The sequence below is a fragment of the Botryllus schlosseri genome, chromosome 8 (assembly GCF_051294905.1).
Source record: "Botryllus schlosseri isolate E-star chromosome 8, Bs_hap1, whole genome shotgun sequence".
Taxonomy (NCBI): Eukaryota; Metazoa; Chordata; class Ascidiacea; order Stolidobranchia; family Styelidae; genus Botryllus; species Botryllus schlosseri.
Genome location: NC_137243.1, coordinates 20,595,464 through 20,617,561, shown reverse-complemented (window position 1 = coordinate 20,617,561; position 22,098 = coordinate 20,595,464). Strand labels below are relative to the sequence as shown.

General features: G+C 40.8%; 1 protein-coding gene and 2 pseudogenes across 2 annotated transcripts; all 3 read left to right on the top strand.

Annotated features, from left to right (window-relative positions):
• Positions 1 to 22,098, top strand: part of LOC145445025 (enoyl-CoA delta isomerase 1, mitochondrial pseudogene) — a 288,929-nt pseudogene that overhangs the window by 54,857 nt on the left and 211,974 nt on the right.
• On the top strand, positions 1,615 to 2,974 carry LOC145445568 (uncharacterized). The gene is made up of 2 exons (XM_080323755.1): positions 1,615 to 2,565; positions 2,624 to 2,974. Exons 1-2 carry the CDS (start codon positions 1,989 to 1,991, stop codon positions 2,767 to 2,769), a joined length of 723 nt encoding a protein of 240 aa, XP_080179881.1. The 5' UTR covers positions 1,615 to 1,988; the 3' UTR covers positions 2,770 to 2,974.
• LOC145444859 (uncharacterized) lies at positions 10,566 to 19,270 on the top strand (annotated as a pseudogene). Its single transcript, XR_013916810.1, has 2 exons — positions 10,566 to 11,847; positions 12,043 to 19,270. The product of XR_013916810.1 is annotated as an uncharacterized LOC145444859 (transcript).

The following is a 22,098-nucleotide window of genomic DNA, read 5'->3' as shown; positions in this document are numbered from 1 at the left end:
ATCGCCCAAACGTACTAAACTAAAAGTTCACGCGATTTCAAATTGGTATTTCTTCACTGCCATATAATTTTTCCCTGCGGGATGGTATTGGTAATGTGAGGTTCAGATTGCCAAGACAAGAACATTCGGCGCCAGTCATTTAGGCACCTATGGACAATTAAACCTATATGTATTTTGTATATATAACGAAGTTTTCGGTCAACATAAGGGCAGTCCCTGTCGGCCAAAGTTTTCTCGCTGCCGATCGTTCTGGCACACTTCTTGGAGTCGCATATTACATGGCCTAAAACTTTATATGTCTTGGTGCGTCGTGGCGCGGTAATGGCCAACGCCTATATGCCCATTTCTATAAATGTTGCTTATTTTTTCTTGGAGGAAGAGTACCCTGTATTAAAGATAGTTGGTAACTTGAAATCGCGCGCGTCGCGAAAAAATTTTGTAAAAAGTTGCACAAATTTACCAAAAATACTGTAAAATTTATGGTAATTCACGAAATAATTTTGGGCCCCTTTCGAGCTCAGTGGGGTGCGGCAGTTACGGCCCTGCTCTTGATGTATTATTATTATTATTATTATCACAAACATGAGTGGTGCTTTTCGCCATTTATGGCCTTGTGCGCCACGGTCTTCAGGAAATTCAAATCAAGCAGTAACTAAATGAACTTATTACAATTTATCACGAACTCAGCGACGGCGGTGGACAATTGCGATGACGAGAGTAGGTTGCGTATGGTGAACGGTACATTTAACTGATTGCTAGAGGTTATTAAAAATGATCGATGAAAGTCGTATTTAATGCACGACATCAAAAAGTGTTCGACTGTTTCGATGACATCGCATTCTTCGCACATCGGAGAGTCCGAGCAGCCGATTCTGAATAAATGGGATGCTACTCCACAGTGTCCTGACCGTAGTCGAAATATCAGGCGTTCGATGTGACACACGGCCGTTTTTCTCGGGTCCTGTGGTGAGTGTGCTGTGGAATTGCTTGTAGTGGGATCCTCGTTCATCGGCAGAGTATTCGCATTGCCAGATCTCCTGGGTAACTCTCTTCATCGCGGCTTTGGCGTCTGGCACGGTAATGATTGGAGTTTGGCTCGATTGATATTGCGTTGACGAGCCTACTCGGGCTAATTTGTCTGCTTTTTCGTTACCTGAAATCCCTGCGTGTCCTGGAACTGCTCTTGATGTATCGTTAGTTACATCCTGAGACATTTGGGGTATCTTTATCCTTGTTATTATCGCCAATTGAATGCGGCGAGAATAAACTAGTCGTAGCATACGCTTCACAGCCGTAACACCAATGGATTCTTCGGGAATTTGACATATCTATTGCCATGGCGCACTGATCATTATATTCAAGTTGTTATAGATCTGTAGCAATATTCGAAGGTAAATCGAACGCTTATTTAATTTGACTTTGGTAATGACATGATCAATAGCCTGGTTATCAGGAGTATGCCTGAAATCTGGATTAGGCTGTACTGCTCCAATGATCTGATATAAGATCAGTCTTTCTAAAATTCTAAAATATTCTACCTATAATGGGAGACATTCATACACTTGGGGGCGCCAGAACCTCGTCCTAGTGATCCAGTGTTTACAGTGGATACCAATATAAACGTCGTCTTCATTTGTTGTATTTTGATATCCTAGCTAGCTTGTGGCTATTGCAATAGAAAATGTCGACTGATTATTCTTCATGGACGGTGCACGATCTCAAAAAAGAGCTGGGCAGTAGGAATGCTCGGACATGTGGCAGGAAAGCGAAACTTATAGAAAGGTAGTTATGAAAGTCATTTATTTATACATGTGGTTGTATATAGAGCTAGTTTTGATCAGATATGACGCCGTGAGAATGGTACAATCTAAGTTCATTTAGTTACATGGTGCAATACGCAACTATATTTGAAAAAGTGCAGATTAAGACCGAACTAAGCTGTAGCATGTGAGCTTGCCTCTAGAGGCTGCTACGTAAGTTGAGAAGCTATGGATTTTCCAACTGGTAATGACACTCTGGATCAATGTCACTTTTTGCATTGCAGGCTGCTCGCTTATGACAGGAATGATGATTTTGGTAGAACGTCGTACGTCAGGAGTACAGAGTTACTAGAGTGGCCCAAATTTGGTTATGAACCAGTGAATTTTGAATTAATTCCACCACTCTCAGGATGCTCTATTGAGGCGTATTTTATTAAATTTGGGAGAAAGGAAGGATCGAAGACAGTGAAATCGTTGGAAAAAGGAAAAGTGATGTTAGAAGGGATGTGCGTGAAGGCCTGCTCAGCTTTATTGATTGAGACTTTACACTACTTCACTGCCATTGCTAAAGCATCGATGAAGAGGCATGTCAGTTATTGGAGCAAGATATGTTGTAAGAACAGTGGAGAACTCTTGTTCAGTGAATGTGAATGCCCAGGAGGAAGCGGTCCAAATGCAACTTGCAAGCATTTATCATGTCTTGCTCTGATGTTGCTGGACTATAAGCAGTCGAAGACTGTTCAAATTTCAAAGGCATGCACAGAAACATTGCAAACGTTCCATCATCCTTCTCAAAGAAGTTCAGGTATTACTTTATAGTTTATATACATGAAGGTTGATAACTTTCATATGTTTTCATTTAGGTAAAACTTACAAAATCAGTGACATTTTTGGGAACTCAATTTCGCCGAATGAAAATGAAAACTCTTCCGATAGCAAATTCACCGACTTTGTACGCAGCAAGACAATCAATCATTGCAAGACCTCAGGAACAGCGATATCTTTCTAATATATATTTGAGAGAGCAGACATGCATGCTGCAATGATTGATCACCATTATTTAGAAAGGCCATTCGGGGAGTACTGGATTGATCAAGCTCTTGCTGTAAGTATGATATTTCTCACGTCAATGCTCAATCCAAATTATGTTGATAAATTTTAAGTGCCCACCAGAGAAAGCTGTAGAAATATTTGAGGCGACAATCAAGCAACGTCAATCCCCTCGGTGGTATTTGAAAGGAAGTGGCGCTTAACAGCATCAAGATTTGGAGAAATCCTATCTGCTACTGATCGACGTGGCATGTGGAAATTGTGCGAATCGATGTACAACAATAGTGATTTAAGATCAGATGCCATTATACGTGGGAGTTTGTATGAAACAGCCGCGATAGATGCCTTCTCCCATTTGTCCGGTCGAAAAACCTCGAGGTCTGGACTCATAATACATCCAGAATATCCGTATATTGCAGCAACACCTGATGGTCTGGTTCTCCCTGATAGTGTGTTGGAGGTCAAGTGCCCCTACACGGCAAGGGATGAGCTAATAACACCCGGAAAAATTTTTCCATATTTGGTGACTGCTGCAGATGGCTATCATTTGAAGAAAAATCATAAATGGTATGCCCAAGTACAAGGCCAAATGGCTTGCGCTGAGAAAAAACTATGTTATTTTGTATTATATGCATTTTGTGATCTCCACATTGAGTATATAGAGTTTGACCCAGAATTTGTTACCAAATTTATGATTCCCAAGCTGCAAAATTTCTACGAAATGTATTGGCGTCCTTTTTTGGTGGTCAAGATTGCATCACCGCAAGATGAAAAACTGCTGAATGCCATGTGGCATTGATAAAATATTTTTCCGAGCTAAAGCTGTTTCTGCCGTTGTGTTGATTATTGTTATTTCCAAATTCCATGATACATTTTAATTACCTATATATTGGGAGTTTTCTTGTATCTCGTTTAGTAAATTAAAATCCAACTTGCGTCTAGGTAGTAATACGCGCTCAGTACAGTCATCATATCCAAAAGAGTGATATTTAGGTTTATTATGGCGGGATCTAATATTAAAGTGGAAATAAGAACATCCATGCATTACTGAGAGTAAACAATCATCAACACTGACCAACTCTACTTAATCAAACACAAATTAGTAAAAGCATCAAACGATGTTATATCAAACTATGCCTTTCCTAAAATTTACTATCATGAAGCAGATAAAGACTATTTCATTTCCCAAATGCAGGAGATTGTAAGGCAATACATTATAAATGATTTTGAATGTCTTTGCATAACCAATAACCCTTTCAACGTGCACACGTTTTGAGGAGATCGCGCAATCATCTAGCCGCTGTTCCTGAGAGAGCCGAGTCATGCCTTTCATCAAAGTAGGGGTGTTGATTTTTACATCGAATGGTGCAAACAAATCTTGCACTAGGAATCCTTTATCAGCCATGATACTGTCGCCTTTTTCAAACATTGTTCTGGCGTCGGCCAGCAAATCAGATTGCTCAATAATGCTGCGGTCACTAACGGATCCACCATAGCAGTCACTTATGAAGGAAACAGCACCCTTGGGTGTAATACCTATTAATACTTTCATGGTATTCCTATTCTTGTAAGTTGAGAATGTAATGGACTGTGCATGGATGTCAGATGGCTTCTCAATTGGGATTTCTGTAGAGTCAATAATTACTCTCGTTGATGGATAGAGTTTTTTAAAATCATCTGGCATGGTATCCAATATCACTTGTTTTGAAGGCCAAATTGGTAAGTTTGACAATAGACTGTACATATGCTTGATCCAAGCATTAATGATGCGGGAAACTGTTGCTTCTGAGACATGAAACATGTAGCCAAGCAGTTGATGATCAAGAGCTTGTCGTAACTTGATCAGTGTCATAAAAACTTGTTCTTCATTTGAAAGCAATGTACAGGTGTACTCCAATCGATGCAAATCGTACATTACAATGTCCTTAAAAAACAGAAACTGTTCGATGTCATCAAATCCAGTGAAGTACTGAACTGCTTTCTGGTCATCCTTGATATTTTGTAAACTGAAAGTTGGCATCGAAGCACCCAGTTGGCACTGAATGCCCACATGTTCCGAGTCTGTTGTCAATTCCTGGTCGCTATGTGTTCCGGAATAAATTATTTCAGTAGGCTCTGGTTTAAATGGGTTTGAATTGTTCGTCTTCCTGGCAGTTTTTAGTGGTGCTTTTTTATCATGTTCAAAGACACTTGGCACTGCCTCCTTTTTCAGTCTTTTAAGTTTCATTTTCGGCTCATAATCGCTCGGAAGAAAATGACCATAGCAAACATTATCTTTACTCAAATCAGGCGTCCAAAGTTGTTTCGTTTTTGGGTCAGATCTCTTAACTGCTACTGTCCATTTCCTCAGCTGCACTGGTGACGTAGGAAATAAATGGCCACCTCTCCGACTCTTGCAACCAGGTACACAGCAATATCGTGGCATGTTATAACGTAGATCGATGATAATACAGTCTATAAAATTAAATATATGTCACTCAGCCTAAGCTAATATTCAAACGTCACTTTCTTGAAATGAAATACCGGTACGTGAAGTAACCTGGTAATTCATAAATTGCACTGAACTCAACTAGCTCTAAGATGCATCAGGCGTAAATATGTTTATATGCCATACATACAAAGAGATTATTTCTGTTATCCGAATCCAACAGGCAGTCGCAGACCTGGTTTCTAGTGAATAAAGACGACCAAGCTATATGAGAGGCACGGTTTTGTTTATGTGTACTACGGACGACAGGACGAGGTGTTGGCGCCTCAAGTGGTTTGTGAATGTCTCCAATTGTGACACATTAAATATGTCCGCTAGATGCAACATTCTCACGCGACAACTTTTACGATGTTCTGATGCATTTGTATACTCTCGCATGGTGTTACAACTAAACATGCAACTGCTAGGCCTAGTGCAGCAACAAAATTATTCAAATATTTTAAAATGTGATTTTTTTTCCTGCCAGGCGTGAATTCACAATGGGGAATCACATTTTCACGATACTGTGGATAGATGTGGTGGTAAACCTAGAGAACATACAAATGAAATAAATTTCGACCTTTTGCCTACAAGGAGTATATCTCTTATCGATAACACATGCTGGATTATCAAGCGAGAGCTTCCCGATCGAATAATGACCTGACCATGACCTGATTGTGTTCAAAAGTCAACGTATCATTTTGTTGTACCTTCGATATATAGGATCTGATTGAGGGTGAAATATGCTGTCTGATACGGCACTGTAATCGTACCTATTTTCACAGTGTCATTAAATTCATATACAACGTTATGCTTTGTTGTGAAGCAGGGAGAACGTCTTTCGGGTTAGAAGAAAGATTGGTGTTGTTGTAGTAATAACAACATTGGTTTTCCCCGTTGAATACCTATGAAGTAACGTAACATGAAACATTGGTATCGGGCTAAAAACAACATCGTACAATCATAATTCAAGATATTACATTTCCCTAAGATGTGTTCAAGCACAATACCTGAGGAGAAAGCGGTTTTCCAAAACGCAATACTGTTACAGTGACATTGTAATGTTTGAATATATGGTGATATCACAGTGACTCCAAAATATTGGGAAAGGCTTTTGAGAATCGGTGGAGTTCTGACGGCGTGGCCTAGATTCACGTGTACCTGCACTGCACGTCGTGCAGGTTTCAAGACTGAGCTGATGTGATGATTTTGTTTAGTCATCAGCTACCCAAATCTCGCAGTTCAAAGATTTTTGTCTGATAGGGGTCCACGCAAGCATCTAAAAAAATTCAGAATTACACGCTAAGAAATTGATAAGAAACCAGAGCTGGGTAAACTGCAGCTCGAGGGCTGCATTCAGAATTGAATCTGTTGCGAGCCGCACCTCAGGAATTTAAGCGTCAGAGGGGTTGATTGCCGAGTCTAATATTTAATTGGTCTAAACTGCAGTATAGAAAATTTCCTAGATTCGTAAGATGATGTAAATCAGATATGTATATGAAAACCATTTTAAAATATCAATGATATTGTTTCGCGACACTGCTAAATAATATTACTCATTCCGGCAGTCGTACCCGGACCGTTTCAGGGACAGTTGCTAACATATAAAACCTTGGAAACCCGAGATTTACCACATTACAAAGCTAACTTCGCATCTAATACATTACTATGGTGCACTACCGGTGCACAACAGAGTGTTAAAAGAAATAAAACATTTAAATATGATTTTCACGCGAATCCAAATTATCATATGGAATTGCAAATCAGCGTGCTTTCTGTCATTCCTTTCAGAGACCAGTTTAAGTATGCGAGGCTTTGCCTTAGGAGGTGCCGTCGTACCATTTGGTCTAAATGCAACAGCGTGATATCAATTGCTTGATTTCAAATGAGTTGATAAATAGTGGGGATGGAACAAAAATTTCAGACCGACGGGGTTTCGATCTAGAACCAGAACCTTCCCACTGCAAACGACGTACAATAGGACAACAGTCACAATTTGACTATACGGATAGGGCATCATTGAATGCAACCATCAATGATGGCCAAGACGGGCGTGTCATCATCAATCATAAGTATGAGGTGAGCGAGTATCTTGACCTCCGGGGAGCCCCTAAGACTGTCTCAGGGAACGACGGTTAAGAAACTATACCTGGGACTATCTGGGATTACGAACGTTGAGTAAAATAATCGAATGCATCATTATACAATTGATCGACAATTGACTATCAAAAATTACAGGTTTCTTTGTATGTTTCTAATTGGGAGATGTAGCCTATCCCCCTAAATTGCTCGAAAATAGTTTTTGTACATGGTATTGTTTTGCGATATCGCATAAATTAAATGTAAATTTTCATAGCGTCCAGACTTCGTGTGGTAGCCGGAACAAGTCTATGTGAGGTCAAGACATTTCCGTACCCAGGGAGTTTAGGGGCTCAATACCCCCTTGTCACAATCCTAAAATTTACATAATATATTGCCTACTAATAATTTTTCATCTATATCAGTCCAATATATTGGTTATTTTCAAGTTACGTAGGTTTTCCATGCCGGACAAGTCTGAGTCGTAGAGTTTAATACAAAGTTTGTATCATTGCAAAAACACTATTGTTATCGCATCGGCCGGCAGCAATATCCCTCACAAAGTCACCTAACCTGATATCGCACACCTTTAAATCTTGGATTGCACGATGTGCTGATTGCTCAGAGAGAAAAGCTGCCATGATGATACCTGTATGCAGTTTTCAAAACCACAAATTCCGTTCGGATTATCGGCGAGAAATGAACTAACACACATCCCCGATTGCGCGTTAGCTCAATGCCGAACTGTAGCGCAAAGCTGTGGCACCGCTGAAGAATTTGAGAATGGATGAGTAAAGTTAGCCAATAGGCCTTTTGCAGGACATGGATCACGTGACCCGTAGCGCATAGCAACCACAAATTGGTTAGCAAGCTACTTTCTCGCGCACCTGCTTCAGTGCTAAATATCGCTTAGTGTACTGTTGATTTCAGGTTGTAAACGTTTCGGAAATTTGTTGTAGAAGTCATCGTAGATTTAACTATGCTATATGTCAATCCTGCACAAAGCATTTAGAATGATATCGTCAGAATTACGCAGAAATCTCTCGGTAACGTACTCGTGTTACAGTACTTAACACTGATCATACGTACTTAAATTCATGCATTTGAAGTAGAGCAATTGGTTTATATTGCGGTAAGAGTATTTTCTAGTTAAGTAGTACTATTTGTCTGTTGTGGAGCCTGATTTTGGATTGAAGATATGACTGAAGCAGCTGGGACCCACAAGGATCAGGATATACGGTCTGCTGATTTGGGAGCAGGGGCGTGCTGCCATAAAACAATGTCGCTGAAGACATCGGAAGTATCTTTTGGGAGAACTCCAAAACATCGCTGCTCGTTTGGTAACTAGGTCAAGGAAGCGTGATCACGTAACACCGATTCTTAGATCTCTTCATTGGTTACCCGTGAAATTTAGGTCTGAATACAAGCTTCTTCTGTACGTCTTCAAATGCATGGAGGGAAGTGCACCAGCGTATCTTCGTGAGCTAGTGACAATGTATAATCCCGGAAGAGCGCTACGTTCTCAGTCGCAAAAGCTCTTGTCCGTTCCAAGAGTCAGAACATCGACCTACGGCGAGAGAACCTTTTCTTCCTCGGCCGCCATTCTGTGGAACAATCTTCCAATTTCTATCAGACTATGTGACTCGCTATATGTTTTCAAACGCAAAATCAAGACCGTTTTATTCGCACGAGCGTTCGAACTAGAGTAGTGTTCATTCCGCCCTACAACTATGCACTTCGTCTTTTATACATATCCTTTACTTTTATATTTTATTGCCTTTTATGTACAGCGCCCTAGTGTAGTAATGATATATTGTTATATTCGGCGCTCTATAAATTATTATATTATTATTATTATTATTAACTCGCCATCAAGACTAATCAAAGCAGTGCACTTCATTGTTGTGTTATACAATGCTGATCTTGTTACCACTACTTCACAACTGCGATTGAAGTGGATTTGGAAAATCACACGGGATTAATAGTTGATGTCGCATATGCGATATTCAGCGAACTACGGGAAGTAACTATCAAATACATCTTAGAGCAAGTCAACGCAGTGACAAGATCGGTCATCCAATACCCAGAGGTGGTCAACGTAGTCATTGTTGGTAACCGAGTAGAAGTAACGCTACTCCAGTACAAGTAGAAATAATTACTTCCAGGAGATGTCAAAAGTACTTAAAGTGAAAGTAGAAATGAATTTCTGAAAAGTAGTCAAGAAATTCGTTAGATTTGGTCAATGGTCGCTTAGTTTTGGAAAATAATGCTGGGTGACAACTGTTAACATTGCACGGTGCATCTGTATCAACGCAAAAGATTAATGGCACTACGAATAGGTGCAATTTCCAAAAATTTATCTAGTTACCGTGGTACTGGGGCTATTTTGCCCAGTTGTTATAACAACTTCACCCTTAAAGGGGATGCAATCATGCGCCAAAGCTAGTTTTTAGTTTACAAAATCTCAAGTCCGACAAAAAAGTATTGCCTAAAAAGTGTCAAGTAGAAGTGGGAGTAGCCTCAACACATAAAGACGCGAGTACTCACGGAAAATAGCACTTCGTTACTGACTCCCTCTGTATATTGGTTCAACCAACTTACGACGAGAATTGTTCCTTTTTTTCATTGACTTCGTAATGTTCTTAACTAATTACATTCTTTGATTCATTGAATTTACAAATAAACATGGAAAGCGAAGAGCAATTTATCAATTATTTTTTTGCATTCAATACTCAGATCCTAAGATATTGTTGAAGAAAAATGCATGTCAACCTTATCAGGTTCAATAACTGCTGAGACTTAATGCCCGTTGCCCATGTCTTTTCCTCTACCTCCATAGCCACTTGTTTAGACAGATTCATAGGGTCTACGGAAGTGCGGTTATCTTGCTATAGGCAAAATGAAATATCATTTTCGAAGCGGACATAAGCATCGGGAAAGAAGTTCAGGACAGTTAGTCAGTGTTCAGATCATCAGCTGAAATTTTCCGTTGGCATTAAACCACACTGCCTTTTGCCGTATGACCAAATTTTATGTGGTGATCATAATTGGCTCCAGGCTGAATTTTTGACGAGGGCCTCATCAATTTCTTAGTTGCCTGTGTCTGGCTCTTTTGGGATATTCCATCAGATCATTAATTCGTATACATGTGGTAAAGCCATGTCTTGAAACCCAAGATATTTGCAGTGCCAAACAGTAAAGTAATCCAATCCAGACAATCAATCAAGTAATCCAGGCCTTGAGACAGTTTGTTTCACCATCACTTGAAGCTGATGCTCATTTTTCTTCGGGTAGTGGCACTTGGCAGCATCACAGAATGATCAAGAACTTGTAATGTAGGTATATATCTAAATATTTTGAATTGGTCAACTGAGAAGCCATACAATAGCATAGGATGCTTATTATATATACTGTATGTAGCACATTTCCTGAATTCCTAACACGTCAACGTACTGCCAGTCATTGTCTCTTCAGGCTTAAAGATGGCGGTATCCTCTATATATTGCAATCGACATCAATTATCAAAATACTGCAATGGTTACCAACTGCCATTACACTACAACTATGGTATAGTATACTATCCACACCTAACTTAATGCTGCAATAAATATCAAGCAGTCGATCACCTGCAATGTCGAATTTTGTGTCATAAAATCATAATTGACTACCAAATAACAGCTACAAAATCGAACATTTTCACGCAAGGAGTTTACATAGTTCTAGAAGAAAAGATATCCAACACATTTGAAGCCTTGCGCTTTTCCATGGCACTATTATGAAACGTTTACAACCATAAAACGATATTATACAATATCAGAAATACGGCTACGTTACCCAGGAATTTCTGCGTTATTTTGACGAAATCATTCTAAATCTACTCTGGAGGAGTGACATCTATCACAGGTAAATCTACGACCACTTTGACGACAAATTTCCGAAACGTTTACAACCAGAAATCAGCAGTACACTATGCGATATTTATCACTGAAGCAGGTGGGCGAGAAAGTAGCTTGCTAACCAATTTGTGGTTGCTATGCGCTACGGGTCACGTGATCCGTGTCCTGCAAAAGGCCTATTGATATCAGTTAACAATGAGAGGGTAAACCGAAATTGCGGTCACTAGAGGGCGCGCGTGCGACTGGTCCTTTGTTTACGTATCTACGACGACGACGCAGGAAGTGTAGTAGAAGTAGTATTGGAGTGGTAGTAGTAGTAGTAGTGGATTAGCAGTAGTAGTAGTGGAGTAGCAGTAGTAGTAGTAGTGGAGTAGTTATAGTAGTAGAGTAGTAGTAGTGATGCCGTGTTGTTCTGTTCCCCGTTGCTCAAATGCCGGCGGTCACCGATTTCCGACTCGCGAAGACACCAGAAAGAAGTGGATAGTGGCGATACGAAGGCTTGACAGTCGCACCAAAAAACTGTGGCAGCCGGGCCCAAGCGCTCGTGTTTGTAGCGCACATTTTGTGGAGGCCGACTATTGTGACGATAGAAATGGTAAGGATGAAATTTCTTGATTGCCGTTGGGCATCGATTGCTCCAGCCCAGCTGGTAGCCTACATGTTGCTTTCCGTTAGGTAGTATATAAGCCAGGAGTTATTGAACAGCTGAATATTTGGTTGAACAAGTCCCTCATTTTATCTGTCTCAATACCAGAAATTCATTCATTCATTTTCGTTTCTCTGTTTACAGCTGAGAGGAAATTATTGCGCGACGGTGTAGTGCCTACTATTTTCCCATTTGGACGGTCTGCAAAGGAAGGGAAGGAAGAGCAAAGCGCAAGCATCATGATCCATTTGAAGATATTTGTCCTGACAACATCCACTCGAATTTAAACCCAGTAATAGGGTTTAGCGAAGAGGTCGTAATCGATAATGATGGGTGCAGTAATCAATTGAATATGTCTGTAAACGATGATGGACATGTTGACGAAACGACCGAATGTTGTTTGATGCCATCACATGGATTGAGATTGGACAGCTTGAAAGACAAACCCGAAGCTGTGAAATATTTCACTGGATTTGAGGATTACCATCACTTTAATTTTTTTTTAATGTTCTTGGTCCAGCTGCCCATTACTTAAAAAGTCAATGCAGCCGTCTGTCTCCCCAAGAGCAACTCTATCTCACTCTCATGAAACTTCGCCAGGCAAAAGACGACTTTGAACTTTCACTCATATTCAACATCAGCAAAGTTCGAGTAGGTCAGTTGTTCAACATGTGGGTCAATTTCATGTACCACCGGTTGAAAGAGTTGAACACCTGGCCATCGTATGAGCTGACACAAGAACACATGCCACAAGATTTTAGCAAGAATTTTCCTTCTACCAGAGTAATATTAGATGCGACCGAAGTTCCATTGAAAAGCCATCTAATGTGAACGCACAATCAGCCACATTTTCTTCTTATAAGAACCACAACACCTTGAAAACCATCATCGGCTGTTCTCCCTCTGGCCTTGTCTCTTATGTGTCCGATACTTATGGTGGTAGGACGACCGATAGACAAATTATGGAGAGATCTGTGCTAATGACAGATAAAAGCAAGCTCCAGCGACGGGACAGCATCATGGCTGATCGTGGATTATTGGTGCAGGATTTATTTGCCAATCGGGACGTCTTTGTAAATACTCCACATTTGCTTGGGGACAAAAACCAATTTGATGAGGAAGTATTAATTCACGACCGCCGAGTTGCCTCGAAAAGGATACACATCGAGCGTATCATAGGTCTAAGTAAGACCTTAAAAATTTTAAAGAATGAACTGAATATGTTCGGCTTCTTTTTCTGTAATCTGGGAACAAAATAGACAATTTCATTAAAAAGAAACAGTCTACAGTGGTGCAGGGTGATGATGAGGTGCAATGGAAGTACATGGTTACGAATAACTACCACTAGGCCTACTAGGAAAAGAAGCACCCCACCTTTAAAGAATAGTCCACCCAGTACTGTCTCCAGTCAATACCAAAATAATTATGATCATGAGTGGCTTCAAACAAATTTGCTTTTTCGTACATGTGCCGCATCGGAAGGTCTTTGCCAGAAGAAAAGCCGAAACCAATGACTTGATTTCTGACATAATCATTATAGCCAGGCCAGTTTTGAAATTTTGAAGGTCGTGGATCCTCATCGTTCTTTTGGACAAACAGGCCTTGGCATTTAACCAGAGAAGCTGTAAATCCAAGAATTGTTACATTAAGTTTTGATAAAATTCAAGTTTTGATCAAATTATATATATATATAAATAACCTACTCTGAATCTTAGATAATAAACCTGTTTTTGATCATCCTTGTCTTACCTAAACGAAACTTGCGAGGCCTGTGAAAAGTCTGAAGAGCGTCAGTACAGCCGTTTGCAACCTTAAGTGCGCCGGACTCCTTGAAACATGCAAGCATCAAGAGAATGGCTGCAATATGCTGGCACGTACTGTGAAGACCGGCTCCTGCTGGGCATTCACACGGACTATTCTGGATTTCACCACTTGGCAGTGACGCAACTTTCACATTATAGGTGAGCTGAAAAAACAGACCTAAGTATTCTTGGCCCTTCATTAGTATTCCAACACAATGACTAACATCACTACGCATGGTTGCGCACAACAAGCCCGAGACAAAAAACTTGCGGTTGTTCTCAACGAAGCTGGCCACCACTACTCTTTCACTTTCTAAAAGATTTGCCCCTTTCTCAATGCCTTTGAGATCTGCACAGCATGATTTGTCTGAAACTAGTCTGTACCGGAAGTATCCGTCGATCAAATCCTTATTCACTGGAGGTACTGAGTGCGGGTGATCCTCACATATTTGGCTAAATCCTTCTTTTGGCCACTCCACAGGGTCTGGTGCTGGCAAGACAATTTGAGGTCCCCGGAAATCTTGGTTTCGGTCATAAGCTTCGAGTCTATGTAACAACAATGAAGTAGCTCATAAATTTGCTACAAGACAGACACACAGATGGACAGATGGCCGACTGCCTTGCAATTGTTTATATAAAACCCAGCTTAATTAAAGTGGTGCGCATACCTAGGCTTACCATATTTCGGAAATTAAAAGAGAGGACACTTTTTCAGAAATTTCAGACATACAAAACTGGAGAAGAATTCTCAAAAACCGGTAAATTTCTCCCGCCTCATGATCGGTTGACTAAAAAAAAAATAAAAAAAATAAATAAAAAAATGTCATCACTTCCGCTCAGAGCTCAAAAACACGTTTTTCACTCCTCATTGCTAGGTGGATGACTAAAAAAAAAAAAAAAAAAAAGGTCTTCATTTCGCTCAGAGCTGAAATCACCGCTTTTCCCTCCGAAATACCCGCCGGAGCTTCACTTCTGCGCTAATTTGCGGCATATCACTCGCAATTTCCTCTAAATCTGACCTAAATTTTCAAAAAAGAGGACAAAATCTCAAAAAAGAGGACAAAAGGGCGTCCTCCGAGGACACTTTCAAAAAAGTCAAAAAAGAGGACAAATCCTCTTAAAAGAGGACGTATGGTAAGCCTACGCATACCGCAGTAACACGCCCTACTTACCTTTCCAATAGTTGACTTTTCTGGCCAGATGTCTTCGCTCCACGTTTTTTCAATTCTTTACGGAGTTCTTGTAAAGTCTTTCCAGCAATTTTACCCATTACAAAGTCATACAAGAACTGCGAACGTCGCTCGGGTACTGCTGATGTATAGAGTCACACGCAACTGCAACGCGACTGAAAGGACCAGTAGCTCTCGACTCCACCAAGTGGTGACGGCAGTTTACCCTCTCATTGTTTCCGTCTCTGCAGGTATTATTCTTGTTTGGGAGAAATAATCGGAACGTACGTTACTGTCAGTAGATAAATTTAGGATTTCCTGGAAAACCGCTTAACTGTAAAAAGTATGATACTGAATGAAGATTCACATTTTTACTGTTGGCTACCATTGTTGATTTGCTTTAACATTGCATGTTACCGGCCTTAAATTTCGAAAAAATAGCATATGATGGTACCGGAAATACAATTAGTACTCTGCAGTAGGGATGGTGTGAACCTCTGAAAGGTTCATGTTCGTGTGAACGCGAACCTTTTTGAAAGGTTCTGTGTGAACGCGAACATGAACCTCGTGACGTCACGTGACGTCATATTGCTGATTCCAACCGTACATTTCAGCGAAGTGATATATATTTATGTACAGATGTACACGATACCTATAGCGACTACTCGGGTCACATTATGCCGCAATGCTGAAGTACATACTGACATTTTAAATGTCGCCAAATGTATCAACTTGAGATATCAAATGATACAATAACCCCATATAATCAATATCCTTCGTCGCTTTGCCAACAATTTCGACGAGGCCTTTCCATGGAATATAAGCTTACGCCTTAACGGTCTGGGCCAGACCAAGCAATGTTCGGCATCTGAGTGTTGCTACATTAATATTGATCAGAGTGAAAACGGGTTTTACCCCATTAACCATTTATACAGCTGTAGCCAACACCCAAATCGCCCGGATTTGGTTTTTATGATACAATAAACATGTGAAATCTAGATGGACCCCGTACGCTTGCTATTTTTTTTACATCACACAACGATATCAATATCATTAATTGGTTGAATAAGCATCATTCGCTGGCTATACTTACATGTAGCGTATTTCGCTCTTGATATTGCGTGATTGCGCAAGAAAGCTGGATATTTCGAGCAAACATATGTAACAAAGCTGGTTAGAGTCGATTTTTTTTTATGTTGCCAGGGCCATGCATAGAGTGACCGGCAGTTGAAATGCAATAAACTTCAACCAAAATGTTATAATGACGTTAAAATTGTAATATATAAAAAAGGTTCACAGTGCAGAACCTACCAAGGTTCGTTTGTGAACGTGAACCTCTAAATTCCCGAGGTTCACACACAGAACGCGAACGTGAACCTCACGTTCACACCATCCCTACTCTGCAGCTTGCAATAGCTTCTCGACCCCTGTAGCCAATCGCAGTGTCGCATGCACATTGCACAGCTTTCGTTTGGTCACATGTTCATATGTCGGGCAACCGGCTTGATTACTTTTGGTGCTGTAGCGATAGAGGACTAAACCCATATACTGCCATCATGAAGTCATTAATCTTGAATTTTAACGTAACAGTTGACTGATATCGTCGTACGGCTCTTTGTTAATTACAATTTGAAATGAAGAATTGACGAAAAAGGTTCCCGAAAGCCTGCTGGTCCTGACTATCAGGCATTATAACAGAGTACTATTGAATGGTATATACATATTGAAATGAACCCGAATATTATCGGTTGAGATTCGTCAAGGGTAATCGTCAGGAACTAGAAGAGAATTGGAAGGAACATCGTACATATTTTGTGATACGATTGCTGATATACAATGTTCTTTCCGATTCTCTACTGGTTGCTGATGATTACCCCTAATGAGTGTCAGCCGAAAATATCCGGGTTCATTTCAATATGAATATATACTATTCAATCGTATACTGAAGTTTTCGACCTCCAAGAAGCTATTCTATAACAGAGCAGTAGAATGGTTGAAACCACACGAGTGTTGGTCTAAAATGTGCTATGAGAATTGTGACGATACTGAAAAACGCAATTTCCCAGACCGAGAATCGAACCCTGGCCGCCTGGGTGAGAGCCAGGAATCCTGACCCCTAGACCATCTGGGAGAAAGGTATCGAATTGCGGCATACATATTGCTATTGTTCTGAAATGCTCCACTATAAAATACAGCTTTATTAGTCGGATGTTCGGATTTCAATACGTTGCACCCTACATTGTTTGTATGGAACTTTAACTATTTTATTGTTTCGCGATCGCGATCGCCATCGTTTAATTTTTATTCTATTTTTCTTTTCTAACGAAACATTTTTTACAGCCATATTGTTCAGAGTCAAGTGTACCTGTTTGATGCTGGTGTGATCAGACTAGATGACCTTCATGGTCTTATCGATCATTCCTGTTATGTTCGTGCATTTACGTTCAGTGTTGTTCAACTCCTAATTTCTATAGGACTAGTAATTACAACCAATCATTATTTCCTCGTGTGTCGTACCTGTATTTATACCCTGTGTTCTGTTGTCTCGTGGTCTTTCCTTTAACTGTACTCTGGATCGTGTCGCTGCCTTAAAGTTATTCTGCTGGTAATACATACTGATTTCATATTGCAACCTCGTCGTATGAGTTATTGCGACGGGGGAAAAGATCTCAACTTCGCGCTCCAAACACTTCTCGCTGCTTACCGATGCGTACCGCACCCGGGCATTGACATGGACGGCAAACGCCCGTCTAACAAATCCGTTGAAGCAATCAAACAGTTGCCTAAACCTCAGGATGTTCGCCAGCTACAGGCATTCCTGGGCAAAGTCAATTATTATCGCGCGTCTATTCCTAATTTTACGAATAAAGCCGCTGTCTTGTACCGTCTTCTTCAAAAAGACGCGAAATTCATTTGGAATACGGACTGTGACGCAGCTTTTCGCATTCTCAAAAACGACGTAATCGACGCTACGCAGTTAGCTCATTATGATGTAAACAAGCATCTTATTTTGTCAACTGATGCTTCTCAATTCGGAATCGGCGCTGTCCTCTCAATCGAGCACAATGGCGAAGAGAGACCGAACCGCATCGAAAACGCTTTCCGATTCGCAAAAATCCTATTCTCAAATAGAGAAGGAAGCTCTGTCAATCATTTACGGAGTCACTAAATTTCGTCAATTCTTGCATGGTAGAAAATTTACGCTCGTAACGGACCACAAACCGCTTTTAGCAATTTTCTCGCCAGACAAGAAAATTCCCGTGATTACAGCGCAACGCTTACAGCGATGGGCACTAACGCTCATGACTTACCAATACGATATTCGCTATAAACCGACTAATCAGCACGGAAACGCCGACGGTTTATCTCGCCTACCAAAGGGTCCAGACCCTGAGTTTGACGAACGGGAAATTCGTGAAAACGCGGAGATCGTTCACGCTATTAATATGGTATTCGATGGCTTACCGTTAACTCGCAAGGAAATTCGCGACGCGGCGCTGAAGGACAAAATCTTGAAACTAGTAAAATTATCTGTCACTCATGGTAATTGGAATCCAAAGACGCACATTGATGATTTTTCTTGGTTTTCGACTCGCAAACATTCGCTTTCTCTGCACGAAGACATAGTCATGCTCAATATTGATGGTTTTCAGCGTGTAGTAATTCCGCAGTCACTTCGCTCGCGAGTCTTATCATTGTTGCACGAAGGACATTGGGGTATCGCGAAAATGAAGCAGATGGCTCGACATTACATCGCATGGCCTTCCATTAATCGCTACATTGGAATTCTCGTTAAGAGTTGCGACGCTTGCCGTGAGGTAATGAAAGCGCCTGATCGTCAGTATATCGCGAATGGCCAAAAACTTCTGAAAGCTTCGAACGAATTCATTTGGATTTCGCAGGTCCAATAAATAATAAAATGTTTCATGTCATCGTCGATTCGCATTCGAAATATCCTTTCGTTAAAGTAATGAATGTCGGTTCTACCACAACCCTGTGTGTGGTCAACGTTTTGAGGGAAGTCTTCTCTATTGAAGGCTTGCCCATAACAATTGTCACGGATGGCGGGCCGCAATTCACATCGAATGAATTCGATACGTTTTGCTCTAATTTGGCAATCAGCCATATCGTATCACCGTCTTTTCACCCTGCCCCGGACGGGGAAGCGGAGCGTTTCGTCCAGACTCTAAAAGCTGGATTGATAAAAAATTGCGACGGGGGAAAAGATCTCAACTTCGCGCTCCAAACACTTCTAGCTACTTACCGATGTGTACCGCACCCGGGCATAGACTGGAAAACGCCTGCCGAGATTTTACATGGTCGACAGCCGCGCAATTTGTTAAGTTTGTGCTCGCCCTTCGATAAATCGAAACCCGTTACGCCTAGACAATCAGTCACTCATTTCGAGATTGGTTCCTCGGTTTACGCTCGCAGATACCAAGCGGACCAAAGTGGGGTGCTGGCGTAGTGACGGAAATACTGGGGCGTGTTGTGTACATTATAAAAACAGATCATGGGTATTGGAGAAGGCACAAGAACCAACTCCAACCACGCTTGATTTCAGCTGGCAATAATACAGCCACACAGGAAGCTGCCCAGCCTCAACAGTCACAAGCTGAGCCACCATTGGTTAGGAACAGGGCACAAGGTCCTGCAACTAGTCCTGCCCGTCCGATGGGTAGACGTTATCCTCTTAGGAATAGGAAACCCACCGATTTCTATAGACCTACGTAGATGTGGGCAACCCTCTAACTTACAGGGGAGGACTGTTATGTTCGTGCATTTGCGTTCAGTGTTGTTCAACTCCTAATTTCTATAGGGCTAGTAATTACAAGCAATCATTATTTCCTCGGGTGTCGTGCTTGTATTTATACCCTGTGTTCTGTTGTCTCGTGGTCTTTCCTTTAACTGTACTCTGGATCGCGTCGCTGCCTTGAAGTTATTCTGCTGGTAATACATACTGATTTCATATTGCAACCTCGTCGTATGAGTTATTGTTCGAACAAGATCAAGAACATAACAATTCCTATCTAATACCGAATACTGTGCATGCATATTTTCTGTACCACCATCACTGCCGTTTGTTATGTATTTTGGTTGGAAGAAAATAAAGACTCTCTCTCTCTCTCTCTCTCTGACCCCTGGCCATCTGCGATTACGATTTGGTGCGGCAGAATTGCCGAATAATTATTTTTATTGGTCTAAAACAGAGTAGAGCACACCACCACCTCCGACAACAGTTTGCGCAGTCCATACGAAATCTTCAAGAAATTTCACAAAAAATCTTTATAAAATTAGTAGTAAAATTCTGATTACTGCGGCGACTTTATTTAACTTTTTTCTAAATCATATTTCACCACGATGCTGACCGGTTATAATGTATAGTTTGTTATAGTTATATCGTTTGAGGAGTTTATTGCTGGTACAGTAGCCCGACCCGGTTGACAAACATCTCAGAAAGTCAAACGTAAATGCCTGAATTCGAGGAAGGAGATGTGACATTGGATTGACAATTCCAGCAAGAGTTTTAGTTTCAGTGCTGTACTTGGAAAAACCGATTCGTGCAAGTGCTTCAGAGGTCTCAAACACGCGGCCCGCGGGCCGCATGCGGCCCGCCAGAGCATTTTGTGCGGCCCGCGACGACATTATGGAATTTCAAGTACTCAACAATATATTCAAGTGCGATTTATCTTTTATAGGTATGAGAACTTACATTTAACCCTAAAACTAATATGAAAATCACTGACATCTCAACAAACTTCACTATCACATCACTTTTAAAAGCTACCATGAGGTAGAATATCAGCTTACGTCACATATCTAGTTCATGACGATAAAACATGACCCGTTGATGATTCGTGACTGAAAATTGTGATTTGGGTTGGTGCGACCTTCTCGTAAAATTACTCGATTTGGATTGATTGGGTAATTGACTCCAGTTGAGTCGGGTCAAACTTAAAAATCAGAAAAGGACTTCCGACTCGGAACGGCGACTTGTTAATCCGGCGGACGCAACAATCTATGAAACTGTCATGTGAATAGTAATACATCAAAAGGTCGTAGCTTGCGTTGCGTATGGTATATAGCTATCTAATCAGGTCAGTATGACAACCAGTGGCATTCTATGACCCCCGTGACGTTACATGCTGGGTGTTGTTTGTTCTCTTTATCGATGTTATTATCGGTGGCGAGTAGGGTAGCAGTACGCTCTACAGCTGTAACACCAATGAATTATTTGCCGATTGGACATTTCTATTCCAGGGGTTCTTAACCAGGGTCCGTAGACCACATCCGGGTACGATGCACCACATCAGGGTGTGCGAGATGAATTGTGGAGTGAGGCCTATATGCTGTGGAATATGTTCTTGGCCAATTTAGTTCAACTGGAAAACAGTCTTCGCGCTACGCGCGATTTTATGTGAATACGCTTTGTGATTTTAATATAGGTACCATCAGAAATTGTGCTGAAAATGGACAGGGGCTACGAGAAATCTCATTGGAAGTACAAGGGGTACGATTTTCAAAAGAGATTAAGAAGCACTGCTATTACTATGGCTCAATAATGATTATATTTAAGTTGTTATTGATATGTTCCAATAATAATCGAAGGCAAAATTTAACGCTGATTTAATTTGAAGTTGGCAATGACAATAACAATAGCCTATACTTATGACAACTTTATCAAAACCAGGATCAGGCTACACCGCTCAAATGTCTGATATCAGATCAATCTTCAGTAGATTTTAAAATTTTCTACAGAAAATTGTGGCACGTCAAAGGTCCACTAGTTGCAATATTATAACCCGACAGTTTTACGATGTCATGATGCAAACTCATTAATTAAAAAAATTATGCCCGGCACAAAAACAATTTTATTCAAATATTTGAAACTGTGATTTTTTTCGTGTCCAGCGTGAATAATGCTATCCTAAATTAAATTTCCACGATGTTTGTGGAATGCATGTCTACGAGGTCCCGTCAAATAAGGCCTACTTGGAAATTACACATTGAATATCCCTATTATTGATGCTGCAGCCCGCGGCGTCATCAAAAACTAGAAAATGGCCCGCGAGCACATTTGAGTTTGAGACCTCTGTAGCTAGGTGGAATCGCCCTTTCTCATTCTTGAGGTGTATTGATCTGATATAATTATCATATAATACAAACTGAATTTTCCACTACACAATAATTGAACATTCGCACGGTCTCCGTTGGAAACCTCCAAATGG